This window comes from Antedon mediterranea, chromosome 2 (assembly GCF_964355755.1).
Source record: "Antedon mediterranea chromosome 2, ecAntMedi1.1, whole genome shotgun sequence".
NCBI classification, from domain to species: Eukaryota; Metazoa; Echinodermata; class Crinoidea; order Comatulida; family Antedonidae; genus Antedon; species Antedon mediterranea.
Genome location: NC_092671.1, coordinates 35,314,259 through 35,339,257, shown reverse-complemented (window position 1 = coordinate 35,339,257; position 24,999 = coordinate 35,314,259). Strand labels below are relative to the sequence as shown.

General features: G+C 34.3%; 2 protein-coding genes across 3 annotated transcripts; one reads left to right on the top strand and one right to left on the bottom strand.

Annotated features, from left to right (window-relative positions):
* Positions 1-937: 937 nt before the first annotated feature.
* On the bottom strand, positions 938-2,642 carry LOC140040882 (uncharacterized). Its single transcript, XM_072087139.1, has 2 exons — positions 2,605-2,642; positions 938-2,019 (listed from the first exon to the last, which is right to left on the bottom strand). The coding sequence occupies exon 2, from the start codon at positions 1,993-1,995 to the stop codon at positions 1,387-1,389; it is 609 nt and encodes a 202-aa protein (XP_071943240.1). The 5' UTR covers positions 1,996-2,019; positions 2,605-2,642; the 3' UTR covers positions 938-1,386.
* Positions 2,419-23,537, top strand: LOC140040881 (sialidase-2-like). 2 transcript variants are annotated; one of them, XM_072087138.1, is made up of 9 exons: positions 2,419-2,491; positions 5,004-5,318; positions 5,471-5,510; positions 13,446-13,616; positions 17,078-17,213; positions 19,404-19,584; positions 20,287-20,432; positions 21,379-21,573; positions 22,362-23,537. In XM_072087138.1, the coding sequence occupies exons 2-9, from the start codon at positions 5,129-5,131 to the stop codon at positions 22,926-22,928; spliced, it is 1,626 nt and encodes a 541-aa protein (XP_071943239.1). In that variant the 5' UTR covers positions 2,419-2,491; positions 5,004-5,128; the 3' UTR covers positions 22,929-23,537. The 2 variants fall into 2 exon arrangements, with proteins under 2 accessions (XP_071943239.1, XP_071943238.1); XM_072087137.1 differs by lacking the exon at positions 2,419-2,491 and adding an exon at positions 3,838-3,931.
* Positions 23,538-24,999: the final 1,462 nt, after the last annotated feature.

The window sequence follows — 24,999 nt, the reverse complement described above, 5'->3', positions numbered from 1 at the left end:
TATGCTAGTTTTATAAAAGACTGTATGAAAAGTATGTGTAGATTCCGAGTTATTAGGCCTAAGGATTATCAGCTTGACACAATAATTTAAATATACTGTATTATTGTTTTTATTCTGTTATCATGATAATCAGCCTATACCTTTTTTGGGATGATCCCATGTCAATCACTTGATTCTTTTTTTCTTGAAAAGATTGAACTATTATTTTGTAAACCAATATTTTTTTTTTAATTACAAGATACAAGAAACTTTATTTGTCTTCGTAAAAAACAAAGAAATGTCGGTTGTCAGTAAATCCGATTAAAAGCTACATTCAAATACATAAACTGACTAAAAATTGACAAAAAGTGAGTAACATTAACAATTATCTTTAAAAGGTCACACAGGTTAAAATCGTTAATTACAGTACTGTACATTCTAGGGACACCAGTGTCAAAAACATGAATAGACTTTGGCTTGTTTATTATCTCCATTGGCTTCATATAAAAAAAAAAGTTATTGTTTTTGTTTAATTAAGTTTAACCGTGACCAGCTTTCATTTAATTACAGTGTCGACTTCGCTCCCTCTAATGATTCCACTCGACTTTTCGTTCCACGATCTAATCGGAAAGCATGGTGACAATGCTTTTTCTGTCGCCGCTCCGCGGATTTGGAACGCGCTACTTGTCGATTTGAGAGGAGCAAATTCGGCACTTCTATTTAAACGTCAACTTAAAACTTTTCTTTTTAAATAATTACTAAGTATTGTTAGGCGCTCTGTTCTTTGTAGGGCGCCATATAAAACCTGAATAGAATGGAATAGACAAATGGAGTCTCTATAATACAAACCTCCTGATTTGCTGATACCACATTTTCCTGAATCGACTTTTTCATTTCATTTCATTTCTTTATTCGACAACAAGCGGTCCAGGGGTTGCGACAGCAACAGAGCGCCATAACACATTTGTGTCCGCAACCCCTGTAAAATACAATTTAAAAATGAATATAAAATATACAGAATATATAAAAAATTTAAACGCCTATGCTATTATTGCATTGTGATTTTTGTATTGTATTTGTAGTTCACGAACGGATCGTAGCGGCCAATTTAGATGGACCGCCGCCAAAAAAGCAGAATGTGTATAGGCCTACACATGTTGTGTGTTTATTTTATGTAAATGTAATCCATTTTGAAGTAAGTGTTTATAATAATATAATAGCAGCTAAATATCGAAACACACAAAAAAAACACTAGTAATAACATTTAAAGAATGAACACAATTTGTTTATGTTATTTATTTCATGGATTAGGCCTACTTTTATTTTTATGTGAAGCGCATAGAGGCTTTATGCATTATGCGCTTAAAGTCTAAATTCATTATTTAATTATCGAATATCTAGGCCATCCTATAATTTACTAACATAATTGTCAATTAACAATTTTTCTAATGGAATTCTCATTTCATTTGGTATAGGCACAGATTCATTGTTTTTCTTTGGGTTTACAAACACGTGGATACACTTTCCAACTGCGCATGCCTCTCGTTTATGACTAGAAAAATCTTCCTCGTTGAAACTGCCCCCTGAAAGCATTCTTTGAGAATCGTCTGTTTCTGCGAACAATCCAATCTTGTAGTGCACACTAGAGTTGCCAATTTTAGTGACGCTCAGTCCTGATAAGACCACTTCAGGAAAGCTGAGAGGACGGTGGAATGAACATTCTGTCTCAACCATTAAACCAATCAAATCTGTTGTCTTCAGATTTGTATTAAGTTTGCAGTGTTTGATAAGATAGTGATTAATTACTGTATCAAAGTAAGAATAGTATTTGATATTGTTAACATGGCCATATTGATCATTGTCCGCCCAACGACTTTGTATTGGTAGAAAATACTTAAAATTTGATCTCTCCAATAAAGATTGTTTCTGAGATGAAGAAGACATTCTTATCAGTGTAGTATGCAACGTTTTCCACTTGTAACGACCACGACTTAGAAACACTGACATGGAAATCATCTTCAGATAGAAACCTGTCTGTAACTATAAAAGAGATTTGTGATGCTATAAAATAGGCTACCAAAACATTTTTCTAATTATTTATTTTGAAGCAGCTATTGAGTTGTTGTTTACGAAAAAACATGTGCTCTCTTACAATTGTCAAATGCAGGATTGGCAATTCTAATATAAAATCAAACTTTTTTTAGTTAGTTACTGTAGGCCTACTACTACTGTACATTACACATTTTACAGGCATATATGCTTTTTTACATCTTTTTTTTTTAATCCAGCGCTCTGTCTTCACAACGTTAAAAAGGATATTGATGTGAATTTAACCCCCAGCCTCACCGACAGTGCTTTTTTTAATCGTGTAAAAAATTATACTTGAACTTTTTTTTGCCCGCACCTAGCCTTTAAATACACATAAATTGAACTGCTGATACGATTTACGAGTCCTTTTTATTTACTTCTTCCTTGAGTTCGTGACCCAGCCCACCAGCCAGACGACGACACGGTAGGTATGCCTACCCGTAGAAAGCGGCGTTTCAATATCTACAAAGTGCGCAAATATCAGTTAATTAATTAAATGAACATGAAAAGGCAATAGTCTTAATTTGGAGTACATACCGTACTAATGTACGAACCGCGTGGTATCCGCTTACAATCTCTCCTCTCGACGAAAAACACGTGACCATACAGAAGATTTTATAACGCGTTACCTTTTATGAAAAAGCGTTGGATAAATCGTCAACAATGAGTACGCTTGCCTAATGAAAGTCAAAACCAAAACGCTAAATCATCAGCATATCAATAACTTTATGAATTATTTTTGTTATTTTAAAAATAATACCAAAACACCAACACATCATTATATATAGGCCTAATGGTGACTTAATTTAAATTTATATAATGGACTAAAATGGGAGAGTTTTCTTGTAGCCTACTGTAGCTTCCTAATAAGGCTAGGCTAGTACAGTATCCCAGTAGAGGTCCAGTCAATAATTAAAACTTTCAAAAACAGAAAACGCCAAAATAATTATATAATATATCAATAATGATTTTTGCGTTTTATTTATAGATTTATACATAAAGTAAAACTCCCCTTTCCAATTGAGAGAGGCGGGGGTAGTATTATGTAATAAAAAGTCTAACTGTAGGCCTATGCTGTTTTTGTCCCACTATTCGTAATCTATGGGGCTCCTAAAACAGTAGGCCTATTGGGTGATAAGGCGCTGGAGTATGTTAATAATTTTACGTAGGCCCTACTTAGGCCATATTTTAACTCTTTTAAAAGAGGCAGATATAAAACGCCAATATAGATCTCTATCGGAAATTTTCATACTGCTCCAAATCAATCAAATGTTTTTTGTTTAGATCATATTGTATTAACATGTACTGTTCTCATTTATGGTCTAATCATTTAAAAAAAAGATATCAACCGACTTAAAGTTTGTTATAATGATGCTTTCCGGAGGTTGTTGGGACAACCCAGATTTGTGCGAGGAATTTGTTTGTGGAAAGCAATATTCCATCATTTTATGAATATTTAAGGATTTCGACTTACCGATTTCTTACAAGAATCATGAAAAGCGAAAACGGAATGTTAATTTGTATATATAAATATTTGTTGATTGATTCAAATGTACTACAAATGGAGAGAGGCATTATATACCAATAGATAAAAGTTTTGGTCCTCTCTCCTTCATCTTTTTTTTGTGTAATGTATTATTATGCACCGCTGTCTTTTTGTCATGTATTTTTGTGCCTGAAAATTGAATAAAATAAAATAAATAAATAAATAAAATTATAGAGGGCGTCATACTTCATTAATTTTTTACACACGTCAAACAAACTGAAAAATCAAAACGTGTAATAAATGTTTTATTAAAGCAAAGTAAAGAACATAGCTAGCCTAGGCTTCCTAGGCCTATAACAGCAGAGTAAAGATATTGGTGTAAGTAAAATGAATTGTACAGTCATAGGCTTCTTTAATGTTATATAGGTAGCCCATAAACGTAAGTATGTTGTAGATAGGCCTTCTTGCTTATAATTAAAATGATGGCTATATAGGCCTAGGCCTACTAATAGTATGATGGTACGGTAGTGGATGGTACCGCGCAGTAGCAACAAGGGCAAGGCCTTGGGCTTGCTTAGTTAGTTAGAACTAGGCCTAGGGTAGGCCTCTGTAAAAAGAAGTTCTAGGCTGGTCTTACCTTTAGTGATTAAAAGAGGCTGTGAGCTTAATGCTCGTAATAGTTGCCTCCTCTCCTTTTGTTTATGTGAATGTCGAGGTCTAGAGTAGGCCTAGCTAGTAGTACAGTGTAGGTAGGCTGGCAGTGGTACTTCTGCTTAGTACTAGCCTAGGCCTGGCCCTAGCTAATACTACTTAGTACTAGCCAAGCTAGTACTAGTAGTAGGTGAGGGCCTGCTAGGCCAGGCCTAGCTAGTTAGTCGTTACCACCACGCTTAGTTAGGAGGCGCGGTCCTAGCTACTATTATTATTAGAAGTGTAGTATTCAATAGACGACGTAACAGTAGTAGATTAGTAGTTATAGTGTAGGGCTAGTAGAAGTAGATACTACTGGCTTTTTTTGCAATTAGGCCTAGCTGGTTTTTTTTTGCACAATCTTTGCTGTAGGCCTACTACCTAGTTACAGTTCCGCCAGCGAAGCAACACTATATTCGCTATACACTAAGAAAATCAGGCCTCCTGCCCTTTAAACTTGAATAGAACAAACATCTAGGTATGGTAAATAAAGAGTTTAAAATATAATGGCGAAACGCTGAAAATATGTGAGCTATTCTCACAGTGTATAGTGTTGGTCAAGGCCAGTAGGTATTTCATTACTGTTTGTATTGACACCAAACATAAAGCAACTTTCAATCTGAAAGAATATGTCAAGAATATCTGAAAATAACTAAAGTCTGACTTAATAACAAAATATAATATTTTTCTTCCTTACTAAAAAAGTTGCTAACCAAATTCACACTCTCTTCTTACAGAATAAAATGTTTGTATATTTCAGCTTTAAAGCAATGTAAACATCAGTTATGTTATACTGTATGGCAATGGATGCCTGTGACACATACCATCTATGAGAGTATCTGCAAAGAAAAATATTTTTAATAGTATTATTTTTTAATTACAACAATGATAATGCCGTTTATAAGAAAATACAATTCAGGAATGCTATTTGTAATGGGGTGCTGTCTAACATTGTGGGTAATATGGGATTGGAATTCTATAGTGTTGCTGAACAATGAAAAATCATTAAAATACATAACAAGAAGAAAAACGATAGAGTATGCTTCATTTGGACCTATCGAATCAGAAACAACAGGTAAACTATGAATTTTTTTCTGCATAAAAGTATTATTACAATTTGATTGTACAGTAGATTGAAAGAATGTATGTATTAATCAGGATGCAGTTAAAATTAGGTATTCTTTGACATCGTAAATTAAGCTATTTCTCTTTCTTCTTATTTTTCAGTAATATTTAGTAGAGGTCAACACGGCTACAATACATCAAGGTAAATATAAATTAAAAACTTTTAGTTTCCAGTGTCCATAATGATCCACTATCTGTAATGTACATCCAGCGTCTATAGTGTACTTCCTAGTAGTCTAAGATCTATGGTGTCCATTTCCAGGGTCCATAGTGTCAACTAGGGTCCATAGTGTACATCCATGGTCCATAGTGTATATCCAGGGTCCATAGTGTATATCCAGGGTCCATAGTGTATATCCAGGGTCCATAGTGTACATCCAGGGTCCATAGTGTACATCCAGGGTCCATAGTGTACATCCAGGGTCCATAGTGTATATCCAGGGTCCATAATGTATACCCAGGGTCCATAATGTACACCCAGGGTCCATAATGTACACCCAGGGCTCTTAATGTATATCCAGGGTTCTTAATGTATATCCAGGGTTCTTAATGTATATCCAGGATTCATATCAGTACCATTACTGTTAGTTTGATTTGCATGCTCCTTGTGTCTATTTTAAAGGGGAGTTCCGGGTTTAAAATGAATAGTAAAAAATGTAAAATATATTTGTTTGTCTCTTGAACGGTAAAAGTTTCAATTTATATAAGCGCCCAGTGAAGCAGAACGAAGGCTGTGAAATCAGGCCAGATTACAAGTGCAGCTACGGCAAAATCACACTGTGGTTACAAAATAGGAAATTCGTGAAATGGTCCGTCTTCCGACGACTCGTTATCATTAACCATATCAATTACTTTTGTAAAATTATACTTATCTGATGTAATTGTAGTCGGTCTTCCCATTTATAAAGTCAATTTTTTATGAAAATTCATCAAAATAGTGAAAAATTAGATATGTTTGCACTTTACGTTTGCCGATTTTCGCACCGACTTAGGGAAAAATCAAAATCAATGAAGCGTAACGTATACTGTACATTCCTGCTGAGGATCGGATCGAGCGAGACGACGATACACGTGCTCTCTCTACTGCCCATGCCTGGCATCGTCACGTGATAAGCAGATACAACAATACCAAACTGGTCGGGTCGAGTATACCCCGTCTATAATCACAACATGAACGATATACAGTATTTGATTGAAGGTCGACTCGACCTACCGGAATGGTATAGATAATATAGCTCGAATGAGAGAGTTGGAATATTTGTGTAGTGCAGCCTATAGTAAAAGGCCTGGTAGTATCAATTCGCATAGGGTCTACTACACTAGCTAGCTCAATTTTTAACTGGGCCGGATCGGCTAGGTCTCCTTCCTACTACCTGGTCTACTTGCTTGATGCATGAGTATCCGCTTTTTTGGAGAGTAAACTAAGCCTATTTTATTTTAGACGATCGGGACACCATACGTGTGGACGGCGATTGGACCTTGTTTTGCTTCAATATTTACAGCCGATTTTGTAGAACGTTTTAGGTTTAGATTGTTTATGAGTTTGGTTGATAGGATGGGTTTTGTTATTTATGGGCCAATCGTCTAGTAGTAGGCTAGCTAGGGCTATGGGCCCCACTGTTTTAACGTAGCCATCGTGGCATGGAATCCCTAGTCAAAATGGCTCTCGCCCATTAGGCTAGGCCTCGAGTAGTATTGTACGTGAAGCCGATAATACGATCTGTACTATAGAGGTATAAAAATAGTATAATTTATGACTCCGTAATCTGTACTAAATTTTGTATTTCATTAAATGTCAAATAAATATATGCTACTATTGTTATTATTACACTTTAGGCCTAGCTTAGAAAATCTCAAAAAATGTATTTCACAATGATCGGGTGGTCGTCGTTTGACAGGGGAGAGAGATGTAAATTAGTTGACAAAGACAACGTACATGACGTCGCGAGTTTGGAATCCACTGGTGACGTGATTTTGTGAATATCTCATGAATATTAATGAGCTTCCCTAAGCTGCTGAAAAACAGACTTTCCATGAATTTACCCTAAAATGTATATGAAATTTAATTTTTTTAATTTCTCGTTATTACTTCTTCATTCTGACATGTCTATATTGTTATAATATTTTTTATTTAATAAATAAACGATATTTAAAAGCAATTTTAAACCCAGAATCCCCCTTTAAACTTCACATGCAGCTGGCGCAATTTGCCAATTTAGAAATACTGTACTTCATTGTGTGTTTGATTTAAGCCACATATGTCATTGATCTGTATTCAGACTTGCATAATATTATCTAGATCAGAATTAGATTTTTCACAAATATCGCCATTGATGTCTTTCTGGCTACAACAAGAATGCATTTTAATTTACAACTGTGCTCATTTTCATAAAGTCTCCAAATAAAAAGGCTTCATTTGCTACGCCTAACTTTAATATTTTTATCTTAAGTTTTTATATTATATTTTAAATTATTATTAGAAAATGGTTTTAATTAAATTATATTCCCTTAATGTTAATCCATTAAATATCTTTTTATTGCCTCACATTAACACCAGTGCTCTGTAAGGGCGGCCATCCTGAATGTCAACATGTCATAGTTCACAAAGAGGTCAAATTATACTACACTACTGTGTACTGTACTACTAATCGGTGAAATATAAAACCATTTAAATTGAACCTTGTACTGGGGTGCAGGAAATTTAGCCTATGGGATTCAGCCCCCTCCGCCCACCATATGTACAGTAGATCCTGTTAAAAAGTCAATTTGATGCTGTTGGGCTGTAAATATTGTGCAATAAGACAAGATTTTTAACTATACCTACCACCCACGGCTAAACCAAGTTTGTTCTCTGACGTTTATCTTGTTTACTTTCAGTAGGCCTACATACAAATTAGAATTATGATTAGTAATCAAATCTAGACCATCTTGTCAATAAAAATAATAGACTTTAAAGCTTGGTTCCCACTAGAAGGTAACGCAAGGACGTAAACGCAAAGCAAGCGTTTTAACCAATGACAAGCGAAGTTATAGACAGTTAGCAATCACAAGCGAATAAGCCATCGCTTGTGATTGGTCAATTCACTTGCGTTGCGTTACGTCCTTGTGTTGCGTCGCTAGTGGGAACCACGCTTAATATTTTTTTTTTTTACTTTTATGATTCGCATGATTTACATAAACCAAGGCAATCTAACAACAGCACACTGAGCTTGACTTGCCAAGATAGGAACTTGTAACAGTCTTTTTATCTTATGTCTGGCTGCAACAAATACCCACAGTACTGTACTACTGTATGTACTCTCTGCAGTGCATGGTGTCTGAAATGGGAGTGGAACTGATCTTGTTGCAGCCACAGATAAACACTTTGATCTGCGGAGCTCAGCCTCCTGTTGGTAGATTGCCTTGCATAAACATACAATTTAAAAAATGAAAGACTGCACACAATCATACACCTCAATTGAGGTTCAGTGGAATAATGATGTATAAAAATGACCAGAATTTGTACTGGGAAGGTTTCTAGAGTGGGGTTGAGAAGAGAAAAAAAGATAATAAACAATCAGAAAATAACTAGGGGTGGGTACTTCATTCTTTTAGTATTTTATAATTCATAATGCCTTACAGTATTATAACTATGTTTGTTTATCACAATTATCAGTATTTTATTTAATTTTAAAATTCAATAATAAAATACTAATCAAATAATCCAACATTTTTTTAATTACAATTACATAACATATTATTACAATGAGAATTCTCAATAACAACAAATGATGAATATTTTGTAAAATCGACCATAGAGATATTAATATCTAATGCATAGACCAATCCATCCTTCGTTTCATTCTTTATGGAAATATCCTATTCACTGCACTCATAAACATTTTTTTGTATAGTACTACAACAACCTATTGTTAGCCAATGACAAAACATTAGACAACAAAATAAATGACAAAGAACAGGGAGAAAAAGATTACATTAAAAATACAATACAGCCTTTTTTTAAAATTATTTCAACCGTTGCAGTTTTCATTGTCTATACATAAGGGACCGTATCAACATCTCTATAACAGTACATAGTTTTAATTCAAGTTTTATTTTAATGTGGTAGAATCATTAACAACAGTAAACAATGTGTATTTTATTACCTCTGACAAGAGGTTATGTCGCGTGTGTGGGTGGGTGTTTGTTTGCAGGATTACCCAAAAATTTATTGCCAGATCTTTACTAAATTGAAATTACAGATAGATATGTGGTCGTGGACCATTCCATTAAATTTTGGAGGCAATCCAGACAATCTTTGATAATTATTTTCAGACCTGCTAGTGTTAAAAGATATACAATTTTCAAAAGCATGCGAACCAATGCTGAGTAACATCCTAACGTAAAATTGGGTTCATAGTAGAAAAATTAAAATATGTAACATTATTAATAATAAAAAATAATAATAAAAATACTAAAGATGATGAATCAGGGACCTCAACTGTGTAAGGTTGGATATATAACCATGGACCTATAAATGTATAGGTCCAAACCATTACACCAAACTTACATTCATCAAGTTGTAGTGAAATTAGCCTAATCACACACTGTATAATCGGGAGAAATCTTATGTAGGGGAATTTTATCATAACACCACATTATACCAACGTACAGAAAACAGCAATTAGCTTCATTGCGCCAAGGATTAGGAAAATAGGCCAACATCTTCTTCCTGATTAGCTGTGCCACGCCCAACAAAATATGAATATACAGAATAGGCTTGCTAAATAATTTATTATCGTATTTCCTGGGGCATTTATTTTTCAGGAGCGTTATTAAGGAGATGTTTATTTTGGGGTGGCTTTTTTTGGGATGGGGTATAATATGGTAACAACATGCATAATCAAATAAATACCCCTAGATATGAAAAAATACAACACAAGTAATATCGAGAAGTGATAAAATACAGTGAAAATTGTATCAAAATGCTTGGTAAATTTTAGATCATGTCAATCAATGAATTCTACTACAAATAGAAATGTGTTATATTAGTTGTAATACAATATTGTGTACTGTATATGTGCATGTGGCAGAGAAATAAATAAAGGCTCTATTGGGAGGGAGGGGGGGGGGGGTGTATATTCAAGGGGGATGTTTATTTGAATAAGTACCTAAACCAGTTAAAAAGTGCTGTAAACAAATTGTAGTTACTGCAGTAAACTCAGCAGTAAAATAATTTTGACATGGTCCCTAAAACAAATATTAAACATTATAATATTGTGATCCAATGTAATTTATGTTTTTTTTATTGTATTATACTTTCAAATTGTTATTTTTGTTGTCTGCATCTGTTGTTGAAACCGCACGAATTATACATCTTATCAATATGGCAACATAATGGTTGTGCTTTAAAATATTGATTAAATAAATTAAATGATTAGTTTATTCTGAATTGCTTTATAGCCATAAAGCAACTTTGAATATATGGTCTACAAATATGATATAATATTTGTACAAGTCTGTGTGAATAATGAATCTAGTCTATATACTACTGTAGCTAGACTTGTTCCAAGTCCGTAGTTATTTCAAGGCTTTTCGACGTTTGTCTGAAATACAAGCTCAAGTAGGATACATATGAAACACCATATGTGCCAAAATATTGATCTTTTTTCTAATATTAGGCAAAAACTCCGTCTGGAACCCAGACCATACACAATTACAAACTAGAGGGTACTCCGAGAGTACAAACCTCCGACTATTGTAAAATTCCCCTACATAAAATGTCACTGGAAAATATATTTATTTTTTTTAATTGTTTTTTTATTAGGTCTAAGTGTAAATAGGCTAACTGCACACTACAAAGTTGTGGATGAGGGTTTGGTGTAATGGTTATGTATCCAGCCTCTCACAGTTGAGATCGCTGGTTCAAGTCCCACTGAAGTTTTTTTTAAAATATTATTTTTTTATTTCTTTTTTGTTTTTGTTTTTTGTGGACCTTGATCTTTGACCCTGACCCTTCAAAATGTAACCACAATTATATGATGAGTCATTGATCATTGTGGCTAAGTTTGGTGAGAATCGGATAAAAACTGTGGTTTCTAGGCAGTAAAATAGTTTTTTGTTAGTTGTGACCTTGACCTATGACCTTTTCCCCTCAAATTCGAACTCGTCCGAGCTTTTGAGGCATAGATCATTGTGGCCAAATTTGGTGAGAATCGGATAAAAACTGTGGCCTCCAGGCTGTTCACAGACACACACACAAACACACACACAAACATACAGGGGTGAAAACATAACCTCCTTGGCGGAGGTAATAACTAATACAAAACATTATTTGTTTTATAACATACCTACTGTTCTAAGTTAAGTTTTATTCACTATTTCCATCTTAAATCAAAAGAGTATTTGCATTTCCCCCTATAGATTTTAATTATTGTTTATTATTAATTATTTCTTTATAGTGGGTAGCCTCTTCAGTCAAAGACTGTTCTCCCAGAGGGCCCAGTTATGATCAGTGGCTGTAAGTGACAGTGGCTGTGTGTACTCTAAATACACCGGGGTAACCCTCTACTCGTCTCGAAAGATGTACAGGTACTACTGTAGGTTCTTTAAAGTGCACATGAGCTAGATGTGTACATTGGACCTACGGTTTATATTCCTCATCCAAGAAGACTTGTTATACCACCAGAACCATGGAGCGAGTGAGCCTCGAACCCTTGCTGATGTTATAGCTATGTAATTACGGTTCCCCTTTCTTAACCACTCGGCCACTCATTCATTCACTCGAGGCAGAGCATCACTGCCTTTTTTTTTAACTTGATCTTAGAATTTAAGGTCTCGCTCATCTTTGCTATGAAAAAAATGAATTATCATAACATTACATAGCCTAATTCAACTCACTTCTAAAAGAATTAAAACACCCCGTAAAATAATGTATTTATTAAAAATAAATTATTTTATGGTATTACTATAGTATTAAGCTCTGTCTACACTATCAAACGTTATGCGACAAAAAAATGTGATGTGCCCATATATGGACATATTGATGTCATATCACTACCATATTTTGACTACCGTATATTTCGGTGTATAAGTCGCACCTGTTGTGTATAAGACGCACCCCTAACTGAGAGTAAAATATCGGTATTTTTTATATCGTCGGTGTATAAGACGCACCTTATATTTCATCAAAACAATGTTTTTTTAAAGTGTAATCAATATTATTGTAATAATATATTTTGTTATATCTGCAACGGCGTCCTTTATTTAGGTTTTTTCTTACCTAGTCCTAGGCTCGGCTGCGCCCAGCCTCAACAGCCGCAACATCGAGTGCATGACCGTGTGTGTAACACGTACGTGTGGGCTGCGAGTGTGGGCTAGCCTCGCTCGATCATTTCGAGAGGGCACACGTTTTCACGGACAATCGTATTCGATTAGTATCTATGTATCCGAGAAGTGTGTACGCTAGGTCCATTCTATAATCACCTGGAGAATATACTAGTCGAATACCGTACACCATGTGGCCGCCAAGAGAAGGGCTTGCGCTGGGGGTACGGCGATCGTGCGTATAACTACTGTATAAATAAATACTATTCCAATCGTACCTAAACGTTTACAAATGAAATTTTATCGCCATAATGAACAAATCTTTTCATCATATTTAGTATAACATCATGCTAAAATGCCTTGAAAACTAGGCAGAAGCAGGTTGCGGTTACGTTAGTTACTGTAGCTAGGCCTAGCCTACTCAGGCCTAGCAAACGAGGTGACGATAGCCTACTAGGCCTAGCTAGGATGTACAATCTGTGTGGTGAGGCATTTATGTTCGGTGTATAAGACGCACCCTTAATTTAGAGGTCAAATTTGCGTGTCAAAAGTGCGACTTATACACCGAAATATACGGTATATCACTACCATATTTGGGCACATCACACTTTTTTATGTAAAACTAGTTTGATAGTGTAGACAGAGCTTAACATGGCCTAATTCAACTCTCTTCCAAAAGAAGAAAATGCCCCATAAAATTATTTTATGGTATTAACAATATTAGAAATATTTATTTGTTATTCATCACATTTGAAACTTGTTTTGTTTTCAGAATTCCTGCATTAGTGTATCATAATGACTATTTTCTGGCATTTTGTGAAGCAAGAAAAGACACCCACCGTGACATTGGCAATATGGATATTATATTACGCAGAGGTAAACGAAAAGGATGGAAAGTGGAATGGAGCGACGCAAAGACTGTGGTGTCAATGCCAGGCATGAGGTAACATTTATCTATCAATATTACAGTATATTATAACATGGGTTCAAGGATGTAGCCAATCAGACACGCTGAAATAAGTAACGTGTGCGCTCTTTATTTATAAATCGTATTGCAGAATACTGATCGCTCTATACTAGGTAAAGCTCGTTGCACGATTTACGAGTACGAACTAGGTTGTCTGCACTGCGGCCCCATTTAAAAAAAACAAAAAAACACACACCATTTGTAGGCCTATATATTGTCAATTCTGCTACACGATTGTTTTCGGTTAGCTCGGCTAGGCGGGAATTTGGTCGCCGAGCAGTGGTGCTTGCCATGGTAGGCCCAGCTTCTTTCTAGGCTAGGCCTAGGTATATGCACCCAAAAAGGTATGCAAGTGAAATTAGTTATAAAGCATGCAAACGATAGCCGTAAAAATTCATACATTTATTACTTTACTATAGTGTCTAAATGTTAAATGTATTATTCTGGTTCTTGAGCTTAACTGGAAACTGAGGACATTTGGATTAGGCCCTCCACAGAACCATGGCAGCTGGTTCGATATTATAATTTACACCATCACTCTCTGTTGTGTATACAGCACCCGCTGCTATTTCTAGACGGTCTCCCATCCAGAACGCAACCGGGCCCAACTTCGGTGATCTGATGAGAACCGGTGTTTCAACGCAGTATGGCCGTATACCTATATTATCACTATCACATTTACATTTAGTATGGCCGTATACCTATATTATCACTATCACATTTACATTTAGTGCTGTCCTATACAGTGTCTAATGTACTTTTACACAGTACTGGTTACATCGCAATGATATAGGCCTAGTAGTCTGTAATTTTTTTATAGTTAATATTGACTTTTTATTTCAAAGCAAACTGCTACTTATGATTGAGTAAATATATCACATGACGGACCACATTGTCCGTCTCCAAAAAGCAAACATAGCTTCTGGGTATGCAACATCTGAATTCTAAAAGTCAATTAAACCATGCATTCTCTCACCATGGCTTTTAGCATATGCTCTCTCTCACAGCCTCTCAAAATCCAATACTTAAGCACGTACAGACCTTTGGTCAGTATATTTTATGATTTGATATCTCAATTTCTAAAGTGGATTTTTTCAAACATTGTTATAAGATTTTCAAAGTCAATAAACAGGCTTGAATAAGTAGCATGGTTTAGTTAAAGTTTGTTGTTAAGTCTGTTTACGGTAACCTAGCTACGTGAATACACTGGCAACTTTAATCTTAAAGATGTATTGTCTACCAAAAACATGAAAAATAAAGATTAATAAAATCAGATTTTGAATAGGCCATTTTGCAGTTTTTTTAAAGTTATTCACTTCTGTCCCTTGAAACACAAAAAATGAAAAAAAAGGTATTCTAAATTTAAATTGGCCATATCAAAGTAATATTAAAGTTACTCACTTTAGGTCGAAAATTCGAGGCAAAAACAAGTTTACGTAATTAACAGGTAAATTAATTTGATTAAATTTCGTCTGGTAAATCGTCATGAGCGAAAGTAAACAAAGATTTCAAATCATGAGTATGCATTATGCATGATGCTAATTAGGATTGTTTACAACTTGTCTCGGTTGAGAAGGTGTTTTCACACAGATCGCGAGGAGGTTTTATGATTATGCATACAGAGAAGCCAAATAAGCATGTTGCATTATGAGATATGTTTTTATCGAAAACTTTGACTGGAAGTCAAAGTAATTTTTTGAAAAAAAAAAACGTCTGTATTTTGGTTAAATTATTTTTGGTGAAGGTTAATAACTATTATGATACTTCAAAATGACGCACTTTTTTTTTTAAATATAAAAAAAAAAATTTGTTGGAATTAGTCAAAAAAACAGTACATCTTTAAATTACTTTTTTATTAGGTAAATCATTTTTTTTTTTCGGTCCAGTTTTTGGTCAAAGTGAATAACTATGACCGTAAAATGGCATAATAAAAAAAAAATGTGGAAAAAAAAAATGGGGACAACATTCTGTATCTTTAAAGGATTGTAAAAATGAGTTTTGAAGAAGACAATTTAGAAACATTTCTAATTTACATTAAATAAACTAAAACTACTACTCAATGTTTTATGAGAACAAATTCAGATAAATATATATCAATAATATAATAATAATAATACCACATTTATATAGCGCCCTGCTCAAAGGCGCTTTACAAGCATTATTACCCCAGTATTTTTTGGGATCAAACACGTATGGAAACATACTCCCATAATGCAGCCGGTAACCAGCGCAAAGTTGTGTCTAGATCTAACTGGGTACCCATTTATACACCTGGGTGGAGAGAGGGAACGTAAGTAAAGTATCTTGCCTACGGATACAAGCAATGCGGCGAGAGTTGGATTCGAACCTAGGTCTGACGATCGGTAGTCCAACGTCCAACACACTGCGCCACACGCCCTTACGCCACACGCCCTTATCAACAAAACATCTAGTTTGTATACAAATTGTCTTTAGTTGATACTGCATTTGCATAGTATTGTAGACTGATCAAACAATGTTATGTCTGAAGTATGAATGAACATTGAACAGATGTATTTATAATACATATACAATTCTGATCTTTATATCATTTATATCATTTATCAAACACACTACAGTAATGATAAATCATAATTTACTGAAATGTTTTTGAAACTTAAGTATATTATTGAACAATTATTAATTGTCAGTGTGTTACTGTTATTAATTAAGAATTATCGATCATTATTATATTATTAACAAATATTAATTGTTTGCTTATAAACAATTACTGATCATATGTTGTTAACAATTACTGATCATATGTTGTTAACAATTACTCATCATTTGTTAACAATTACTGATCATATACTAACAATTACTGATCATATACTAACAATACTGATTATATGTTGACAAACTGATCATTTGTTAACAATTACTGATGATATGTTAATAATTACTGATCATAATGTTAACAATACTGATCATATATTAACACTACTGATTATATGTTAACAATTACTGATCATATATTAACAATTACTTATCATATGTTAACAATTACTTATCATATGTTAACAATTACTGATCATATATTATTATTAACAATTAATGATCATAATATATTAACAATTAATAATCATTTGGTAACAATATTCATTGCTTGTGAAACTGGGTGAGTGGGGAACACAGGCTTTAAGTCATAGTGATTAGGTTCGCTTTTGTGTCCCATGCCAGCTCACTCAGTTAGTTCTAGTTTTTTTGTATGTCGTGTTCTTCATGTATTTTATATTTGGCCATAAAAGAATAAGAATAAGAATTACTTATCATATGTTAACAATTACTGATCATATTTTAATAATTACTGATCATATGTTAACAATTACTGATCATATTACTTACTAGTATATTGATTGTGTGTTGTGTAAACAAATATTGATCATTGATATATCCTTATTTTTTTTAAATATTTACAGAACTATGAACCCAGTACCGATTGTAGACAAAGAACTAGATATGTTGCTCATGGTATTTATAGCAATCCCGTCCCATATATCACAATGGAAATTAATGAGAGATGGCCTATATCAACAAGCAGTACTAGTTACTAGAGTAAGTTATATGTATATGAATATTGTAATCTGTTATAATTGTTTCTTGAATGCCTACACCAAGCTTTCCCATACATCCCAACATCTAAAGTTAACAAAACTGGAGTTTTTTTAGGTGAACAGTTCACTCTATCTATTATCATGGGGTAACGAGTGCAGTGTGTGACATCGAAAGCGGTATTGCATAAGTGGCTATGTGAGGGGAATCCCATCCATTGAGAAAATTATGACTGCAGATGGTCGTACAATCCCTTAAAAATCGTAAATATGTATCAAAATTCAGTTATCTTTGTAATCTGGTAGAAAACAACGGGAGCACAATATTAAGCCAAGAGATAAGTCTAAAATACAGGAGTCTCCCGGCCAAAACAGGAGTGTTGGCATGTATGCTTTCCTTTATCTGCCTTCAATTAAAATTAATGTACAGCCTAAAATTCCAAAACAAAATCTCGCTATCATTTCTCTAGCTCGCTGTTGCTATACAAATAACCAGTCATTCTCTGATGAAGATCTGATAGTATCAGAACGAACATGTATATTTTATATTTATAATATGTTGGCTTATTTATTTATTTATTTGTTAACCATGCACCTTTCAGTGGCACTCACAATATGCGGTGAGATCAAGAAGCAACACAGAACATGAATAACTAAACTAAAAGCTATTTACAAGCAACAATACAATGCTATAAATACAGGGCCGTAGCCAGGATCTGTCAAGGGGGGGTTCGGACACTAAATATTTGGGTCAAACCCACCCCCCCCCCCCCCCCCCCCCCCCCCACTCCCCCACCCTGATGCGAAGCGAATTTTGTTAAATGACACCCCTAGATGGCCGGAAAAGACACTCTCGTGCTATATAACCAATGAGCAAAAAGATCATACTTTTTTCCTCCTCCTCAAACACGTCGATAAATTAAATGACGATAACTATTTGTTGCCGTATGTTAGATGCGCGTGCTCTGTGCGGAACCGCCGATTGTTTGATCATTTACTCCGTATTTTGTTTTGCGTTCAAGTTCAATGCGAACGTATATCTAGGAGCAGCCCAGAAAAAATCACACTGGGTGAAGGCAAATGCTATTTGCTAGCTCTATCTATAATATTTATTTACAGCAATTTGTTGAGGAATATAAATATGTAAATAGGTGATATTGATACATTTTAGTACGTATCGGCTGGTGGTCTAGAAAAAAATAATCGGATGCCATAATGTGAACTACAGTACTTGATACCATAGATATTATAGTGTAAAATATTAATATTCACTATAATCCTCTATGATACATTATACTTCATAGTCACACATAAATACTGATGTACGTCGGAAGGCTATATACTTTATGCATGCTGCCTGACTGCCAGTGATTATTACTAAACAATTATAGGTACGCAGTTGTCTGGCGGTGTCCTTTGTACGAATCGTTCGTGCGCCAGCTGAGCTCGCTATGAGACGCGTCAATATCATGTTACATGCAGGGACCAAACATTTATTTTTCAGGTTAAAATCGGCAATTCATTTGCAGCTTTTAGAAATTTACAGACACGTATCACTAGTTGACGCTCATACAGAGAAGAAGGTTCACGAACAAGTTTACGAATTTTTCAATTTACAAACAACTTTTTGTACTGTGGGGCACGTATTTGGAGGATTTTTGGAGATGAGGGTGAGGTATTGGGCATGTCGGGGATGGGGGTTCGCAGTTGGTTAAGGGGGTTTGCTGTAAAGGGGGGGTTCGCCCGAACCATAAAACCCCCCCTGGCTACGGGCCTGAAATAGATCTTTTTTTGAAGTCGAGTTGTGGCCTGGTGGTTATGATGCTTGGCTACCACTTCAAGGGTCCTGGGTTCGAGTCCCGTCACATGTCAGGATTTTTTCTAAGGACCAAATTACAACTCCACTCCCAAAGACTTGTAATAAGACTTTGTTTAAGTAGAGCATCTTGTATATGTTTTGTTTGTATGTTTGTCTTGTGAACCTCTGAGGGTCCCTAATGATCAGCAATAGCTGAATGGATCACCCTCATTAAATATGGTTAAATAAAAATAAATAATCATTGGGACCGTTTCTCTCATGCAGATGAATTGTATAATTTATTAGAAACAGTAACTTCATCTTCATCTACAAACACAGGAGCAGATAAAAATATTTGATTTTCTAATAATTGAGTTAACATTATTTTGATTATAGAGTTTTGACAATGGTGAGACATGGACAGCACCGCAAGATATCACAGATTCAACGTTAGCAGCAATACGCCCTCTACCTGCGCTGTATGCTCCCGGACCAGGCCACGGCATTAAACTTAAATCTGGCCGTTTAATGGTTCCAGGAAACTACTTTGTGAAAGATCACATTGGCATGCATTTAGGTAGGTTTAGGATGTCCATAAATAGGATACATTAACGCTGGCTGTCCCAAGACAAATTTAAATGATCACATTGAATTGAATTTAGGCTGATTTTGGTCATGTCAATTTATTGTGTGCATGTGGGGAAGTTGGAAGTGCTTCCTAGCTCCCCACCTCAACACAGTTTAAGGACTTGTTCAGACCTACGGAGTTATGCTTTTGTATCGTACGCGGTGTAATGAAACTGAACCACCTCCAACATCAACGATTTTGACCTCTAATCAATCAAATTTACTGCATACCAGATGTTCGGCCAAATCTGAACACTTTGGTGTTACGATGCTAATTATAATATGACATTGCTTGCGATACAAAAGCATAACTCTGTGAATCTGAACATACCCTAAATGGTTTCTAGATCCAGACAGTGACCTAGTTAGGTCATAATTTGGTCACCACACATCAAACTCCCTAATAAACCTCGGACTACAGAACTACATATTTATAGTTCTTTTTTTATCATCTAAATTTGATACAGTCAACTCTCTCAATATCGGACACGTTTGGGATGGCTAAGTCTCTGGTTTTCTTGAAAGTCTGGTATTGGGAATGTGTTTTTAATGGTAAAAATGAATTTGGAACATTTTGGACATCAGGAAAAGTCTGGTATTGGAAAAGTTTTACACTTGACTGTACTATAACTAAATGTTGCTTTTATTTCAGTTGATTTAGACAATTTCTCAAACACCACAAATTATGCAAATGTTATCTACAGTGATGACTTTGGAGATAATTGGCAGACGGGGGGTAAAATACCCTTTTCACAGGAACCAAAGTCTGGGTATCCCATCCACACTAATGAAGCTACAGTAAGTACCATGTTTTGGACTCTAGTACCCTTTTCACATCTGCATAATTTTTTACAACTTATAACCAATTTTAACTAAGTTTGATCTCCCGATTTATTACACGTTTTCATACACGCATACATGAAGCCTGAGAAATAGTGGAAGAAAAATATAGTTGCGCGCTATTTTATAACTATGTTAGGTCAGTTTAATACCAGGCCAATACACGCGTACACAGTAAGAACTCAGAAACTTCTTGAAACAAAAAACAGGCCTCTCATCAATCTCCCGAGATTTCACAGGTGACCTTTCTGCAAAATTATTCACACTTATCAAACCTGGTTACAACTTGTTACAAGTTTTTACATTTTGCAGATGTGAAAGGGTATTGGAATAGACTTATAAGAAGGTTTAAAAGGATAATTTTTGATTGACTGAGTGAGTGGCCGAGCGGATAAAACATTGAAACCATACATAGCCATAACATCAGCAAAGGTTCTAGGGTCACTCGCTCCATAGTTCTGGTGGTAGAACGAGTCTTCTCGGATAAGGACTATAAACGGTTTATAATCCTTTGCCAAAAGACTTGTTCTACCACCAGAACCAGTTTAAAACCTTAGATCCAGTGTACACAGAATGCTCGCATGCACTTTAAAGAACATTTTTTGAGACAAATAGGGATTGCCCTGAAAAAAAATCTCCTAAGTGAATACAATTCAGGGAAATACCTAAATGTTCATTGAGTTTAATGAAAGACTTCACCAGAACCATGGAGCGAGTGAGCCTCAAACCATTGCCGATATTATGGTTCCATAATTACGGTCCCTCTGTCTTAACCGCTTGGCCACTCGCTAGTAAAGCTATAGAAACTGGCAGGTATGACCGGAAAATATTAATGTTTTAACAGGCTATATTCAATTTGTAGATAGAATATTATTATGCTCATAAAACTCTGGTTTTTTTTCAGGTTGTTGAACTAGATAATGGAACAGTCATGTTAAATACAAGAACATTAAATGCATTATTGCCTCGAATACAGTCTTACAGCGTTGATGGTGGCTTGACATTTTCTTACCCGAAGATTAAACAAGAATTGATTGAACCTGGCTTTAAAATTGTTGATGATTTTTATACAATACCATCAAAGGCAGCAGGTTGCCAGGTAAAGGAGCCTCAAATTTAGGGAGTAAACATGAGAAAACTAAGTATTATATACTACATCCCAGGACCATTTTGGACAATGGTAGTACTGTAAATATATACCTTTTTGTCACATTCACAATTACAGTAGAACCTTCGTTTTACATATGGTACGGGACCAAAAGACATATGTAAAACATAGGATTTGTAAAATCCAGGTGGACCTTAAATTAACCCCCAAATATGTACATCGTAGTTAAAAAGGCTGTCGTGTTTACCTACTTTACTCACACAGTGGTCGCTAGCTTAGCCTAGACTAATCTAGGCTAGGCGTAGCTAGATGTGAGGCCTAGCTGGAGATACATTTTATGCCCATACTTCAGTAATTTTAATTATAGGGGAATGCATGTGTGGCTTGTCTCACACAGCCTTGGCTTTGTGGTTTTTTTTTGTTAAATTGCGCCTTCAATGTAAGAAAATAACACTATTTAAGTAATAAATTACTAAAAATGATGACGTCATCGGTCATTTTATGCATACTTACATAAAACCCAGGGAACGTAAAAGTCAGTGTACATAAAACATATGTTCTACTGTAGTTAGGTAAGATTTTTTGGTCAGTACAAAATTTGCATTGCACTCGTATATATTAACACAATTTCAGTTTTGAATGTAAGAGTTCAATGGAGTAGTGACCCACAATGTTACCTAAAAATCCTCCAATCAAATGACAAGAATCTACTCCTAATAAATATAAAAAAAATGAAAAAGAAATTGATATTAAAATCATCGTTTTTCCTTGCATTCCAGGGAAGTGTTATAGCATTCCCGAGCCCGGATCCGAACCATCCAAGGAAGCGTTGGTTATTATTCTCGAATCCGGCATCAAGAAAGTTCCGTGATTACATGACCGTGAAATTAAGCCTCGACGGCGGTGAAACGTGGAGTCCAGGATGGATGGTATACAATTTGAAGAGTTCGTACTCAGATCTGACATATTTTGAAGATACCGATCCATTTACTGGAAAAATGACACAAAACTTTGCGATTCTGTTTGAGGGCGGTTTGGAGCAACCTCACGAAAGTATTCTGTTTAAAACATTTAATTTGGATGCATTTTATCGAGGTCAAGAATTTTCGCAAAAATTTGAACCAATAAGAAAATCAGACAGCCTGGAAGATTATGAACTTATCAGAGTAAAGCGGCCTGAAGATTTTGAACCAATAAGAGTGAAGGGAGCAAACAATTTTGAACCAATAGGAGCAAAGGGGCCGGACGATTTTGAAGCAATACTAGCAAATAAGCCGGGAGATTTTGAACAGTTAAAGGTAGATAACCTTAACAATCTAGAAAAGGAAGATGCACTCACTCTATAACCCTTTTCCAGTGTACTGTTTTGTCTTTCAATATTTCTAAACTATCTTTATTTTCCATTTTGCTTTCTTAAAGTTGTAAAGATATCTTTATATTAATGTATTTGGTTTATTTTATAAAATCGTGATTTTTTAAAGGCGGCCTCGTAGCAAAATGGTTCTACAGAAATAGAATAATACGAAAATAAACCGTTAAAAAATACTTTCGGCGAATACTGGAGGCACTATTCGCATATATGGTGATTTAACATTTTTTGCAAAGTCGTCGGACCCAATTTTTGTCAATTTTGTTCTTGTCACAAGCATTCACATTATATCTTTTCTGGGTGTACTGTACAGTCAGCATGAAAAAATTGTACTCGATTTTGTTTATTAAATATAAAAGAAGGTTACCACTGATGAAGATTATAAGATCACGAGAGTGACTCCAAATAAAAAGACAAAATTCAATTTAGAATTTTCAAATATTAGAATTCTCAAAATGTGTTACACTTACTTACAAATTTTCTGGTATTTTTCAGTGGAACTTCTGTTGATAATAATATAAGAAATTATAAAGATCATAAATTCAGTAATTATAATTAATAGAACTATATTATATATTTATTTCACCTTGACATTGAATATTTGAATACTTCAATATTTAATAGTATTTAAAAATACTAATTGTTATTGCTACATAATGTATAATTTGATTCAACGTATTTAAAGAATTTTTTTTTTATTGGTGGATCTTAAATTTTAATAAAAAATATTGTTTCATTGCACAAATATAAAACTCCAATTAAATACCACATTTTTAATTCTCTGGCTCTGATGAAATGTATTAAATGGTATTACGATATTTACTAAAAATGCAAAAATACATTAATTCAATTTAATATACACTAATTTATGGTAATGGTATAATAATATTTTTATTGATTTGATAATAAAAACTTCTATGTACGAGTAATAACACATATACAGTAATATTTAATTTTTTATAAGTGTTTATATGTATAAACTATAATTATTATCTCATTAGTAATGTAATTCATAGTATATTTTATATGATTATTTTCTAATTAAAATATAAGTTATAAAGTAAAAAAGGATAAAAATTTGATTTTTTTTGCATGCATTGCAAGAGTGAATTTTCCCTTAATTTTTTTGGCCCAATGGTATTAGTGTTTAAGAAGACTAAAAAAATATCAAAACCGATTGACCCTGTTTTTCAATTTCGGCAACAGAACAATTTATTTTAGACTTAGTAGCTAATTTAGTAATATTTGTTTAATTATTATTGTTTTATTTGTTTACTGTAGATTGTTAATGTCATATATTAACATAATTGTAATATCAATATTTGAAATTAAGTTGTGCAAAATTATTCATAATGGTACTATGTGGATATACTTGACTTTTTATATAGGACATTTAATTTTAAATTTGTACATAACCTACTGTAATTAGATTAATGGAGATTAAGATAGATTAGTGGAGATTAATGTAGATTAATATTAAAGTATTGGTGTTAAACCTTGGATTAATATTTCCTGAGGTTAAGGCTTTCCTAATCTCACTTCCTTTGGTGGCATCGGGAAGAGTGGCATATTCTATTCAATATTGTACATGCTATTTTTATCATTTGTTTTAGCCGTTTTTATGTAGTGAATTACTACAGTATTACAGTATTTTTGGCTATTTGTATTTAATCAATCATTATATAGATATCATTATTTCCTGTGACAATGACATTGACATTTTTATTTTAATCAATTCATAAGAATTATCATGTCATTTTTGTTATCACAATTATGACGAACATATGTTTGTTGTACCTACAGCACCATTTTGAACTCTGTCAATCCTCACTATTACCTTTAATGGCTGAGTATAAAGTAATCACACTCAAGTACACACTAATCCCGCCTCTATAGTTTAAACAGGGAGTTGTCAACTCCCTGGTTTAAATAAGGACACACAATACTGTGCTTTCCTGTCCCCTAATTTGTGCAAAATTTGTATACTGAAGTACACACTAATCCCGCCTCTTTAGTAAAAAGGTTCATCTGGATCACTGTATAGTATT